Genomic DNA, 13,321 nt, shown 5'->3' with positions numbered 1-13,321 from the left:
GTTGAACCTGCAAATTTGGGCCTACAAAGCTTTCAAATGGATGTGAATTACTTGTCATGTTATGGCATTGTACCAATTTCACACATCCTACCAAAGTGTTACATAACCCAACATACTGGCCACCAAATCTAATATTAAAACCCGAAAAACTTATGACTAACAAGTTTATACCCTGAGTCTTACTGCAGAGATACCCAATTTTTTTGAGAGCTGGGGGCCAGTTATGTGTTAAAACCAATCAGTGGGCCTCATATGATTACGTAGTGATTTGTCCCCAAAGACACAAAAGTAACAACCTCCTGCATACAAACAAAAAGGCAAGACCCCACCACACACAAAAATGAGCCTTCACTCCTCCCACCCTCATCCTCCTCTCTTCACCCTGCGCCCCCCCCCCCCACCCCCAACCATCTGAAGCCTTAAAATTTGGAAGCTCCAGCTCTTTTAAAATTCCCAGACCTGGAAGACTAGTAAAGGCTGCTCCCTGATTGGTCACAATCCATCAATCAGGGAGCAGCTTTTTCCAGCCCGCAAGCCACAGGAACTTTAAACACCACAAAGAAAGGAACCAGTGGGAGCCTTGTGGCCCAAATCAAAAGATCCCGCTGGCTACGACTTGGATAGCCCTCCTCACCGTATTGTTCAAAATAAGTTAAAATTGTTCTTGGCACAGAGACATTAAGAGTTGTAATACAATTAAAACTGCAGCAAAAAATAACCTTATACACGTAATTTATTTACATAAATCTCACACAAACCATTAGGTATTACAGAAAACAGCTATATAGGTCCACATTAAAAGTGACATTCATCAAGACTTTCCCAAAGATTCAGCTGTCCCCGTTTATTTTGCTTCAGGTTTTTTCTCTCCTGCTTCAAGTTCTGGTAGTTCAGTTGGCTCACGGTGTGCTGGGAAAACTTCCCATGGGTTGTTGAGGTCAAATTTGCGGAATTCCTGGGCAAGTTCAATAGGCTCAGCAACAACACGTTTTACCTCATCATCATAACGTACCTAGAAGGAAGAGGAATAGTTAGACAGTGGTTATAATACTTGATGGGACAGGACATTGAACACTAGGATTTTATTTGCAATTATTTCAGACTGTTTTGCCAATTGCTGATGTCCTTTTATTACAAGAGATTTTCACTCCAATACTTACTAAGATGACTTGTGCATGTGCAGGGGTGGGGGGGGGGTGGGGGGGAGGAAAGAGGAGAAGGAGGAGAGAAACAAAAAATTCAATAGATGTACACCATTAAAGAAACCAGATTATTTTATACCTCTACATAGCCTGAGAGTGGGAAGTCTTTACGAAAAGGATGGCCTTCAAATCCATAGTCTGTGAGGATTCGTCTTAGGTCTGGATGGTCAGCAAAGAATACACCGTACATATCCCAAATCTGGAACAAATAGGAGTACAAAGTGTAACTTCTTAGGCTTCATTATGAACTTGAAATAAAAAAATTGACAGCTGCAAGATTTAAATAAAAAGCATCAAAATGTTTGTGTACCCATCCAGCAGGTGCTTGTATTTTGTGCAAGATATTACGATCTTTAGTGTTAAATTTTAAACACAAATATAGTATTAAAAAAGAGCACGTCTAAGATGGTTACACTAACTTTTTCTTAAAAGTGCCAAGACGGAAACAAATTATGTAACTTGCAAAATAATGAATTATACCTCAGCTTCATTGAATGTCCTATATTTCATTCAATTTGAGTGGCCATAAGCACAATACAATAGTTTCAAATCACATTACTGTTAACCACCTGGCTATTTTGGGGAATGAAGCATCTTATAATGCAGCACAAAACAATCAGTGTTTGATTACTATCAGAAAGCCCCATATTCTTTCTTTATTGAAATCAAGAACATAAGACATGAATAGAGAAAAGGTCATTTGGCTCATCAAGTCTGCTCCTTTCACAGGCAACATACATTCACTTAATCTTGGACTCTACCCCAGGTATTGCCTGAGGCAAAGATTATATATATGTCCCCAAACCTCGAGCTAAACCCCAAAACATTTATCCATCTCCACAATTCAACTCCGGCCTGCTGACATCCACAGACAATTCTTTCTCTCCCCTCAACTGCACCACCACCCCCCACCCACCCCCCGCCACCAAACCCCGACCACTCCATCAGCATAAGAATAATTCAATCAGAACTGAAAAATAAGAAGGGAGAGATCACTTTGATAGGATTGTACCACAGACCCCCAAATAGTCAACGGGAAATTGAGGAGCAAATATGTAAGGAGATTACAGACAGCTGCAAGAAAAATAGGGTGGTAATAGTAGGGGACTTTAACTTTCCCAACATTGACTGGGACAGCCATAGCATTAGGGGCTTGGATGGAGAGAAATTTGTTGAGTGTATTCAGGAGGAATTTCTCATTCAGTATGTGGATGGCCCGACTAGAGAGGGGGCAAAACTTGACCTCCTCTTGGGAAATAAGGAAGGGTAGGTGACAGAAGTGTTAGTGAGGGATCACTTTGGGACCATAGAATCATAGAAGTTACAACATGGAAACAGGCCCTTCGGCCCAACATGTCCATGTCGCCCAGTTTATACCACTAAGCTAGTCCCAATTGCCTGCACTTGGCCCATATCCCTCTATACCCATCTTACCCATGTAACTGTCCAAATGCTTTTTAAAAGACAAAATTGTACCCGCCTCTACTACTGCCTCTGGCAGCTCGTTCCAGACACTCACCACCCTTTGAGTGAAAAAATTGCCCCTCTGGACCCTTTTGTATCTCTCCCCTCTCACCTTAAATCTATGCCCCCTCGTTATAGACTCCCCTACCTTTGGGAAAAGATTTTGACTATCTACCTTATCTATGCCCCTCATTATTTTATAGACTTCTATAAGATCACCCCTTAACCTCCTACTCTCCAGGGAAAAAAGTCCCAGTCTGTCTAACCTCTCCCTGTAAGTCAAACCATCAAGTCCCGGTAGCATCCTAGTAAATCTTTTCTGCACTCTTTCTAGTTTAATAATATCCTTTCTATAATAGGGTGACCAGAACTGTACACAGTATTCCAAGTGTGGCCTCACCAATGCCCTGTACAACTTCAACAAGACATCCCAACTCCTGCATTCAATGTTCTGACCAATGAAACCAAGCATGCCGAATGCCTTCTTCACCACCCTATTCACCTGTGACTCCACTTTCAAGGAGCTATGAACCTGTACTCCTAGATCTCTTTGTTCTATAACTCTCCCCAACGCCCTACCATTAACGGAGTAGGTCCTGGCCCGATTCGATCTACCAAAATGCATCACCTCACATTTATCTAAATTAAACTCCATCTGCCAGTCATCGGCCCACTGGCCCAATTTATCAAGATCCCGTTGCAATCCTAGATAACCTTCTTCACTGTCCACAATGCCACCAATCTTGGTGTCATCTGCAAACTTACTAACCATGCCTCCTAAATTCTCATCCAAATCATTAATATAAATAACAAATAACAGCGGACCCAGCACCGATCCCTGAGGCACACCGCTGGACACAGGCATCCAGTTTGAAAAACAACCCTCTACAACCACCCTCTGTCTTCTGTCGTCAAGCCAATTTTGTATCCAATTGGCTACCTCACCTTGGATCCCATGAGATTTAACCTTATGTAACAACCAGTGATCATAATTCCATTAGTTTTAAGATAGCTATGGAGAATGATAGGTCTGGCCCAAAAGTTAAAATTCTAAATTGGGGAAAGGCCAATTTTGATGGTATTAGACAGGAACTTTCAGAAGTTGATTGGGAGAGTCTGTTGGCAGGCAAAGGGACGTCTGGTAAGTGGGAGGCTTTCAAAAGTGTGTTAACCAGGGTTCAGGGTAAGCACATTCCTTATAAAGTGAAGGGCAAGGCTGGTAGAAGTAGGGAACCTTGGATGACTCGGGAGATTGAGGCCCGAGTCAAAAAGAAGGAGGAGGCATATGACATGCATAGGCAGCTGGGATCAAGTGGATCCCTTGAAGAGTATAGAGATTGCCGGAGTAGAGTTATGAGAGAAATCAAGAGGGCAAAAAGGGGACATGAGATTGCTTTGGCAAATAAGGCAAAGGTGAATTCAAAGAGCTTCTACAAATACATAAAGGGCAAAAGAGTAACTAGGAAGAGAGTAGGGCCTCTTAAGGATCAACAAGGTCATCTATGTGCGGAACCACAAGAGATGGGTGAGATCCTAAATGAATATTTCACATCGGTATTTACAGTTGAGAAAGGCATGGATGTTCGGGAACTTAGGGAAATAAATAGTGATGTCTTGAGGAGTGTACATATTACAGAGAGGGAGGTGCTGGAAGTCTTAAGGTAGATAAATCTCCGGGACCTGATGAAATGTATCCCAGGACATTATGGGAGGTTAGGGAGGAAATTGCGGGTCCCCTAGCAGAGATATTTGAATCATCGACAGCTACAGGTGAGGTGCCTGAAGATTGGAGGGTAGCAAATGTTGTGCCTTTGTTTAAGAAGAGTGGCAGGGAAAAGCCTGGGAACTACAGACCGATGAGCCTGACATCTGTAGTGGGTAAGTTGTTAGAGGGTATTCTGAGGGACAGGATCTACAGGCATTTGGAGAGGCAGGGACTGATTAGGAACAGTCAGCATGGTTTTGTGAGAGGAAAATCATATCTCACAAATTTGATTGAGTTTTTTGAAGGGGTAACCAAGAAGATAGATGAGGGCTGTGCAGTAGACGTGGTCTACATGGACTTTAGCAAAGCCTTTGACAAGGTACCGCATGGTAGGTTGTTACATAAGGTTAGATCTCACGGGATCCAAGGTGAGGTAGCCAATTGGATACAAAATTGGATTGATGGCAGAAGAGAGAGGGTGGTTGTAGAGGGTTGTTTTTCAAACTGGAGGCCTGTGACCAGCGGTGTGCCTCAGGGATCGGTGCTGGGTCCGCTGTTATTTGTTATTTATATTAATGATTTGGATGAGAATTTAGGAGGCATGGTTAGTAAGTTTGCAGATGACACCAAGATTGGTGGCATTGTGGACAGTGAAGAAGGTTATCTAGGATTGCAACAGGATCTTGATAAATTGGGCCAGTGGGCCGATGACTGGCAGATGGAGTTTAATTTAGATAAATGTGAGGTGATGCATTTTGGTAGATCGAATCGGGCCAGGACCTACTCCGTTAATGGTAAGGCGTTGGGGAGAGTTATAGAACAAAGAGATCTAGGAGCACAGGTTCATAGCTCCTTGAAAGTGGAGTCACAGGTGGATAGGGTGGTGAAGGCGGCATTCAGCATGCTTGGTTTCATTGGTCAGAACATTGAATACAGGAGTTGGGATGTCTTGTTGAAGTTGTACAAGACATTAGTAAGGCCACACTTGGAATACTGTGTACAGTTCTGGTCACCCTATTATAGAAAGGATATTATTAAACTAGAAAGAGTGCAGAAAAGATTTACTAGGATGCTACCGGGACTTGATGGTTTGACTTATAGGGAGAGGTTGGATAGACTGAGACTTTTTTCCCTGGAGAGTAGGAGGTTTAGGGGTGATCTTATAGAAGTCTATAAAATAATGAGGGGCATAGATAAGGTACATAGTCAAAATCTTTTCCCAAAGGTAGGGGAGTCTATAACGAGGGGGCATAGATTTAAGGTGAGAGGGGAGAGATACAAAAGGGTCCAGAGGGGCAATTTTTTCACTCAAAGGGTGGTGAGTGTCTGGAACGAGCTGCCAGAGGCAGTAGTAGAGGCGGGTACAATTTTGTCTTTTTAAAAGCATTTGGACAGTTACATGGGTAAGATGGGTATAGAGGGATATGGGCCAAGTGCAGGCAATTGGGACTAGCTTAGTGGTATAAACTGGGCGACATGGACATGTTGGGCCGAAGGGCCTGTTTCCATGTTGTAAACTTCTATGATTCTATCCTAGTCGCTATGTATGCAACCTTCAAAAGAAACACAAGTTGCTGGAAATACATAGTAGCTCAGTGAGCATCTGAAAAAGATAGATAAGCTAATATTTTGGGTAGAACCCTTTATCAGAACAGATTAAGAGTTCCAAGGAATGGGCGGACACATGGCAGATGAAATTTAATGCAGAGAAGTGTGAAGTGATACATTTTGGCAGGAAGAATGAGGAGAGCTAATATAAACTAAATGGTACCATTCTAAAGGGGGTGCAGGAACAAAGATACCTGGGGGTATATGTGCACAAATCTTTGACGGTGGCAGGACAGTTGAGAAAGCGGTTAAAAAGCATATGGGATCCTGAGCTTTATAAATAGAGGCATAGAGTACAAAAGCAAGTAAGTTATGTTGAACCTTTATAAAACACTGGCTCAGCCACAACTGGAGCAGTGTGTCTAATGCTGGGCACCACACTTTAGGAAGGATATTAAGGCCTTGGACAGGATGCAGAAAAGATTTACTAGAATGGTTCCAGGGATGACGGACTTCAGTTATGTGGATAGACTGGAGAAGCTGGGGTTGTTCTCCTTAGAGCAGAAATGATTGAGAGGAGATTTGATGGAGGTGTTTAAAATCATGAAGGATTTCCATAAAGTAAATAAAGAAAGACTGTTCCCATTGGCAGAAGGGTCGAGAACCAAAGGACACAGATTTAAAGTGATTGGCAAAAGAACCAAAGGCGACATGAAGAACTTTTTTTACGCAGTAAGTAGTTATGATCTGGAATGCACTGCCTGAAAGGGTGGTGGAAGCAGATTCAATCGTGGTTTTCCAAAAGGAATTGGATAAATACTTGGGAGGGAAAAAAATTGCAGGGCTACGGGGAAAGAGCAGGGGAATGGACTAACTGGATTGCTCTTACAAAGAGCCGACACGGGCTCGATGGTCTCCTTCTGTGGCTGTAACCATTCTATGATTCTATAAGTGAAACGTATGCTACCTTTGCCTTTCAGATGTTGACTGACTCAGTAGTTATTTCCAGTTTTTCCTTCCATCTCTAACCTTGCTCACAACCAGAAACTTAGTGCCTTTTTTAAAAATTGAGTTAAATCAACAGAGCATATTCTTAGCAAAAGCAGTTTTTGTTCCACATATTTATAATGTTGCTGTGCCTTCTTGCTCACTGAACACCCAACTATATCTGCACTCTCCGACCTCCAGTATTTAATCTCCCTTTCCATTGATTCAATTTTCTTCTGCTCTCTAACCCTGCTTCACCTTGAAGACTGTACTTGGTATTGACTTCCCTGGAGATCAACTAATAAAAAGAAACGGGCATGACATTTCCTCCAATTGCTTCAGCTCACCTCTCTCTCATACCAGTTTGAAGCCTTGAACACAGGTACTAAGGAATCCAGTGGCGTCAACTCATCAGTATAAGTCTTCACACGGATACGAGAGTTAAACCGCAGTGAAAGTAGGTTATATACAACCTGAGGGAAAGGTAACAGAAAATATTTTAAAATGAAACCTTGACTACAATATCAGCACATTATGAACCTACGGACCAAGCAATGCGAGACTCTTCCACAATTTGTCCATGTTTCCAAAACTATGCTGCAGGTTAACGCATATATTTTGTAACACATTTATGCTAACATGTGGAATCAGGCAACTGGCAGTTTGTAAGTTATTGTTTTCAGGGGGATTTTTTTTTTTAAAAAAGTGATTAAGTCCACACTTTGTTTTCCAGCACAAATAATAAGAGATTCTATGTGGAAAACTCATTATGCACAAGACAAGGTACATTAATCCTCTTCTCTCATCACCAGTGTTAGCAAATAGAAGTGAAAGAGCTTGGTGTTTACGCCATCTTTTAAAAAATATATTATTGCTGCACCAAAATAGCTCTGCAAACAAAAATAATCCTTCCATGTAAAATCTAACATTTAATATTTGCAAAGTAATTCCAAAATTGCTACTACATATGTGCACATTTTGAAAATTGCTATAAATGTAATATTTTATGGCACAATTGTGCAATTGCACTATTTCTCTCTCCCCTGACACCCTTCCCCATTACCTCAAATCTAAATTGACGAGACGGGACATCCACTGCAGTCTGGTCAGCAAGTGATTTGAACTGGGCATTGGTGTGATCCCGCAGGAATGTCAGCACTGGTATTATGCCATCTGGATGGATAAAAACCTCCAACTCATTGAAACATGTCACCTGTTTAACAAAGACAAGGCATTTACTCATGTGGGACCCAACACCCATGATGTATTGACATACAGGGTTGGTCTGAATAATAGCATTACAGGATATTCTACTGGGCAAGCAAAACAATTTAATGGGCAAAATTCTTTTTCCATTTCATTTTATCATTGTTACTTTCTTCATCAGTTATGTTGGCACCACACGGAGGCCAAAAAAGCCAAATTGACGGAATTGGGAAGAAGAGGTCTTTACAGCTTTGCAAACATAATAATTTGGTGTTTGTACAAAATTTCTTAGTGAGGTATCTTATACAAAATTGCTTGGATGAGACATCTTATGTGTTATTTTAGGTGATGTTTGCCTCCTACTTATTAACCATTTTAGTAATGGCACAGTACTAGATTCCAATACAGGTATCAGAAAACTATTTATTAGACCAAATGACAAGGTTAGAAATTTCCTAGTAAAAACCTAATTTCACATTCCCCAATCCAATACTTGACCACACAATACTCAGACATTTAACTGATTTATTAAACTCAGTAGCCCAATTTATGTCAAAGTACCAGTCAAATTGCTGACAGTCTTACCTGCACCTGTTGGATATATTTGGGAAGAATTTCAGCAACATATTCCCCAAACACAGACAGCTGGTTGCGCTGTAGTTTATTCTCTGGTCGGACAGTAGCTGCAAGGTAAAGTAAATCATTGCTAAGTAAACTTCATTCATCCATTTTCTATCTTATTTCCTCCTATTAAGAAAGCTCATACTTCTAGGAGCATTTTGTGCTCCTTCCGTGGTGAATGTCAATGTAATAGGTTAGAAATTTTTACAATTGATCTCAGCATCAATAAACGGTGTGGCTACTGGAGCAGGTCAGAAGATGGGTATTCTGCGGCGAATGGCTCACCTCCTGACTTCACAAAGCCTCTCCACCACCTACAACACACAACTCAAGAATGTGATGGATTATTCTCCACTTGCCTGGAAGGGTACAGCTGCAACAACAGTAAAGAAGCTAGACAACATCTAGGAAAAAGCAATCCGCATGATCAGCACACGATCCACTGGCTTAAACATCTACTCCCTTCATCACCGGTGTATCGTGGCTGCAGTGTGCACTATCTACAGGATGCACAGTAGTAAGTAGTCAGGGCTGCTTCAGCAGCAGCTCCCAAACCCGCAACTTTTACCACTTAGAAGGACAAGGGCAGCAGGTGCATGGGAACACCATCACCGCCAAGTTCCCCTCCAAGTGACACATCATCCTGACTTGGACATATATTGTCATTCCTTCATTTTTGCTGGGTCAAAATCCTGGAACTCCCAAACTAACAGCATTGTCAGAGTATCTTCGCCACATGGACTGCAGTGGTTCCAGAAGGCTACTCACCAGCACCTTCTCAAGGGAACTAAGGATTGCCAGCAATATACACATCCCAAAGAATGATGTAAAGAAAACCTCTCAAGGTGAGTATTTCACAGGTTAGATAAGGTAAATCTCCATCAATTCTGCACCAAGAACATGCTTTAACTATAATTTCAAGAAGTATCCCCTATTACACTCAGTGGTATTTCCATTTTCCACACCAGCCTTTAAACGTGAAGCCTGTGGCTACTTAGAATAGCACAGAAACAGACCATTTGGCCCAACAGGTCCATGCCAGTGTTTATGCTCCACACGAGCCTCCTCCCTCCCTACTTCATCCAACCCTATCAGCATATCCTTCTATTACTTTCTCCCTCATGTGTTTATCTAGCTTCCCTTAAATGCATCTATGCTAGTCACCTCAACTACTCCTTGTGGTAGCGAGTTCCACTCTCTAGGTAAAGAAGTTTCTTCTGAATTCCCTATTGAATTTATTAGTGATGATCTTACGTTTATGGCCCCTAGTTCTGGTCTTCCCCGCAAGTGGAAACATCTTCTCTACGTCTATCCTATCAAATCCTTTCAACTACCTCCTCTATAAAAGTGCTAATTTATGTGAAAGGCTCTCAGTGTCATACATGGAGTAGCATATTATTAAATCAAACATATAATTAAAATACGGCTTGGCATTTACTTACGTCGGGTCTCAGAAACGGATCCCTCAAACCTGGTCTGCGACACTCGAACACTACGGCCAGGAGCTATAATGAAAACACAAGAGTAAGACTTTACACCTCTTCCGTATAAATAAAACAAACAACAATTCAATAACATTTAACATAGTGTATCCCTGCATTTTACAAAATCCTAAATACTGTAGGTTACATTTCAAATAAATATGGGGAGATCGTGACAGGAATCAAAAATTAGCTTGATGAAGTAAAACAGGTAATTCTAAAAAAAGGAAGTAAAAAGCTATAATTAATCTGAATTACAAACAGAAAATGTAAATAAATAGCAAATCAATCAGCAAAGAGAAGGGTTAATATTTTGAGTGTGTACCTTTTTGTCAGAAGGGAAAACTTAAAGATATGAGCTCCTTAATAAGACTGTCAGCCTTGGCTCATCTGAGACAAAAAGGTCATAGGTTCAAGCCCCAATCCAGGAATTTAGTGCAAAATCTAGGCTGACACTGCAGTGCAGTATTGAGGGATTGCTGCATTGTCAGACGTGCTGTCTTTCAGATAAGATGTTAAACCAAAGCCCTGCTTGCCTGCATAGCTGGATATAAAAGATTCCATGGCACTATACAAAGAAGAGCTGGGGAGTTGTCCCAGTATCCTGGCCAACATTTATCCCTCAACCTACACCATCAAAACATATTAACTGGTCACTTTATTATTGCTGTTTGTGGGATGTTGCTGTGCACATATTGGCTGCCATGTTTGCCTACAAAACAATGACCATATTTCAAAAGTAATTTATTGGCTCTAAAGTGCTTTGGAACATCCTGAAGACATAAAGACACCATATAAATGCAAGGGGAACAAAACAAAGGAAGAGGAAAAGAGAACAGGTAAAACTTCCTGATTTCTTTTATCTGTTCCCCTCATAACAATACTCATTCAAACTATATGTTTAAAAAAACTCATTTAAAACCAAGCCAGTAAATAATTTCATAAGAAACACTTGGAATTTTCCTTTATCTATATTGCATAGAGACTAAATCCATACCAAGCTATACAGAATTGTAAGCTGGTTAAACGCACTGGTTCAATGTTTCACTAAACAGAAACAAAAGACTGTAAAGTGGGTCTGAGACACTAACAGTATCCAAAGAATCCAATGGCCCTGCAGTTTCTCATTTGTAAACCTGCATTCAAATTGGATTCAATTCAGGCAGAAATGTACAGGCAGAAACTGCTTAAATCTATAAAAGACTATACTAACTGGTATGAGGCTAAACAAACAGGTCATTTTGTTCCTTAAAAAAAACTGTCTGAACATATATAACTCACATTTACATTGCATTCCTCACGAAAAAGAACATCTCTCAGAACTTTACAAGGGGATAAGAATGGCAAGGAGGAGGAATTAAAGAGGAAAACTGAAGGCACAGCCAAAGAGGTAGGTTTATAGGTGGCTTTTGAACACAGAGCAAGAGGTTGCCAGGCAAAAATGATTCTGGAAGTCAGTGACAAATCGACCTCCAACGGTGGACCAGGAGTCAGGCAATAATCAAAAATCAAAGGAAGAGAGGGTGCAGGTTGAGGCATATGGCTGAAGAAAATCCTTGCAATAAGGTGCAGCAACATAGTGGAGGGATTTAAAAATGAAAAGGAGAAACATGAAGTGGTTTTGCTGGAGCACAGATCGTCAGGCAAGAATGGTGGGGTGTTTGGTCCATCATACTTAATGGAAGCTTCAGAGTTGTGAATTAGTCAAAGTTTGTGAATGATAGGCACAGAACATTTGAGAAATCATTCCTCCAGGCAATGAAGGTGTTAATAAGGGCTGTAACAGCAGATGGGTTTGCAATGCGAGATGCATTTATATAGCACCTTTCACAACCTCATGACATCCCAAAGCGCTTCACAGCCAATTAAGTATTTTTCAAGTGATGTCACTGTTATAATACGTAGCAGCCAATTTCCGCACAGTAAAGATCCAACAAACAGCAATGAGATTAATGACCAGATAATCTGTTTTTGTGATGTTGGTTGAATGACAAATATTGGCCAGGACACCAGGAGAAACCCCTGCTCTTCTTCAAATGGTGCCATGAAATAGTTTACGTCCACCTGAGAGGGCAGACAGAGCTTTGGTTTAACATCTCAACCGAAAGGCAGCACCTAGAACAGTGCAGCACTCACTCGGTACTTGAGCGAAGTGTCAGGCTAGATTATGTGCTCAAGCCGCAGGAATGGAGATTAAATCCACAACCTTCTGACTCAGAGGCGAGTGCTAACATTAAGTCAAGGTTTACACCTGATAAATAACAGCTCCTTCATCGCTCATTTGCACTATTATCTTATAGAAGCAAAACAATTAAATCTAAATAGCAAATGAAAATAAAACAGTTCAGCTATTTACAAACTTCCTGAACCAAATCATCCCTGATCACACATTGCACGAAATCCCCATCTTGTAATGCAGACCAAAACAGACAATGAGAATCTTAAATCAATTATGGATAGAAACTCCAACAGTCTTCAAAAGGTGCCTCCACTAGGATTATTTATTTTCAAAAACAGCTTAATTTATCATCACCATTTCCCCCCAAACAACATTCTCCCTCCCTTTTGTTCTGAAGCCACTGCTGGGATAGTCCACAGGTTCTCCATGAAGCCTGAAGCCTTGACATTGTCAGCTGGCTACCTGACCGTGGAGGCATCGAAGCGAATTGATAACCTGTCCTCGTTCGACATCAAAACACATATTTCGACCAGGGGGTTGTTGGGCAGTGACCAGTATGGTGAACTCTTGACCAGTTTCCCCCTGACCCTCTCCTCCCGCCTCCCTCGGCGGGTCCGGGGGGGGAACCAGTCAGCCCCAGTCACCGTGAGAAGGTCAAACAGCGGCGCTCGCACACACACATCCCCGCGGCGCGGCACGACAGGACTCGGCTCGGCTCCCCGCCCCGCCCCGCCCCGCTCACACAAACCGCAGGCCCAGCGCTGCCCGCCTCAGGCTGCAGCCCCGCTCCCGACCATCAAATTCCTCACCCGGGTTCCGGAAACTGCTCTGAAACCCGGCGCGAGCCAACCTCACCAGCCCGGCCGCCATGGCAATGAAACCGGAAACAGCCGGTGCGTCCGCTCTCTAATCCCTTCCGGCAGCGTGC

At 41.9% G+C, this 13,321-nt stretch overlaps 1 protein-coding gene across 1 annotated transcript; it reads right to left on the bottom strand.

Annotated features, from left to right (window-relative positions):
- Positions 1-715: 715 nt before the first annotated feature.
- On the bottom strand, positions 716-13,310 carry ndufs3 (NADH:ubiquinone oxidoreductase core subunit S3). The gene is made up of 7 exons (XM_067994034.1): positions 13,203-13,310; positions 10,176-10,238; positions 8,698-8,795; positions 7,970-8,119; positions 7,254-7,379; positions 1,282-1,401; positions 716-1,012 (listed from the first exon to the last, which is right to left on the bottom strand). The coding sequence occupies exons 1-7, from the start codon at positions 13,261-13,263 to the stop codon at positions 845-847; spliced, it is 786 nt and encodes a 261-aa protein (XP_067850135.1). The 5' UTR covers positions 13,264-13,310; the 3' UTR covers positions 716-844.
- Positions 13,311-13,321: the final 11 nt, after the last annotated feature.

This window comes from Heptranchias perlo, chromosome 12, assembly GCF_035084215.1.
Source record: "Heptranchias perlo isolate sHepPer1 chromosome 12, sHepPer1.hap1, whole genome shotgun sequence".
Lineage (NCBI taxonomy): Eukaryota > Metazoa > Chordata > Chondrichthyes > Hexanchiformes > Hexanchidae > Heptranchias > Heptranchias perlo.
The sequence above is the reverse complement of the archived record's forward strand: the minus strand, read 5'-3'. Positions and strand labels throughout refer to the sequence as shown.

Bases quoted from the DNA above. Each gene is read 5' to 3' on its own strand.
- ndufs3 (XM_067994034.1), bottom strand. From the start codon at position 13,263: ATGGCGGCCGGGCTGGTGAGGTTGGCTCGCGCCGGGTTTCAGAGCAGT. The intron at 10,239-13,202 runs GTGAGGAATTTG...TTTTCATTATAG, and splicing joins GAGCAGTTTCCGGAACCCGG to CTCCTGGCCGTAGTGTTCGA. The intron at 8,120-8,697 runs GTAAGACTGTCA...TTTGTTAAACAG, and splicing joins AATATATCCAACAGGTGCAG to GTGACATGTTTCAATGAGTT.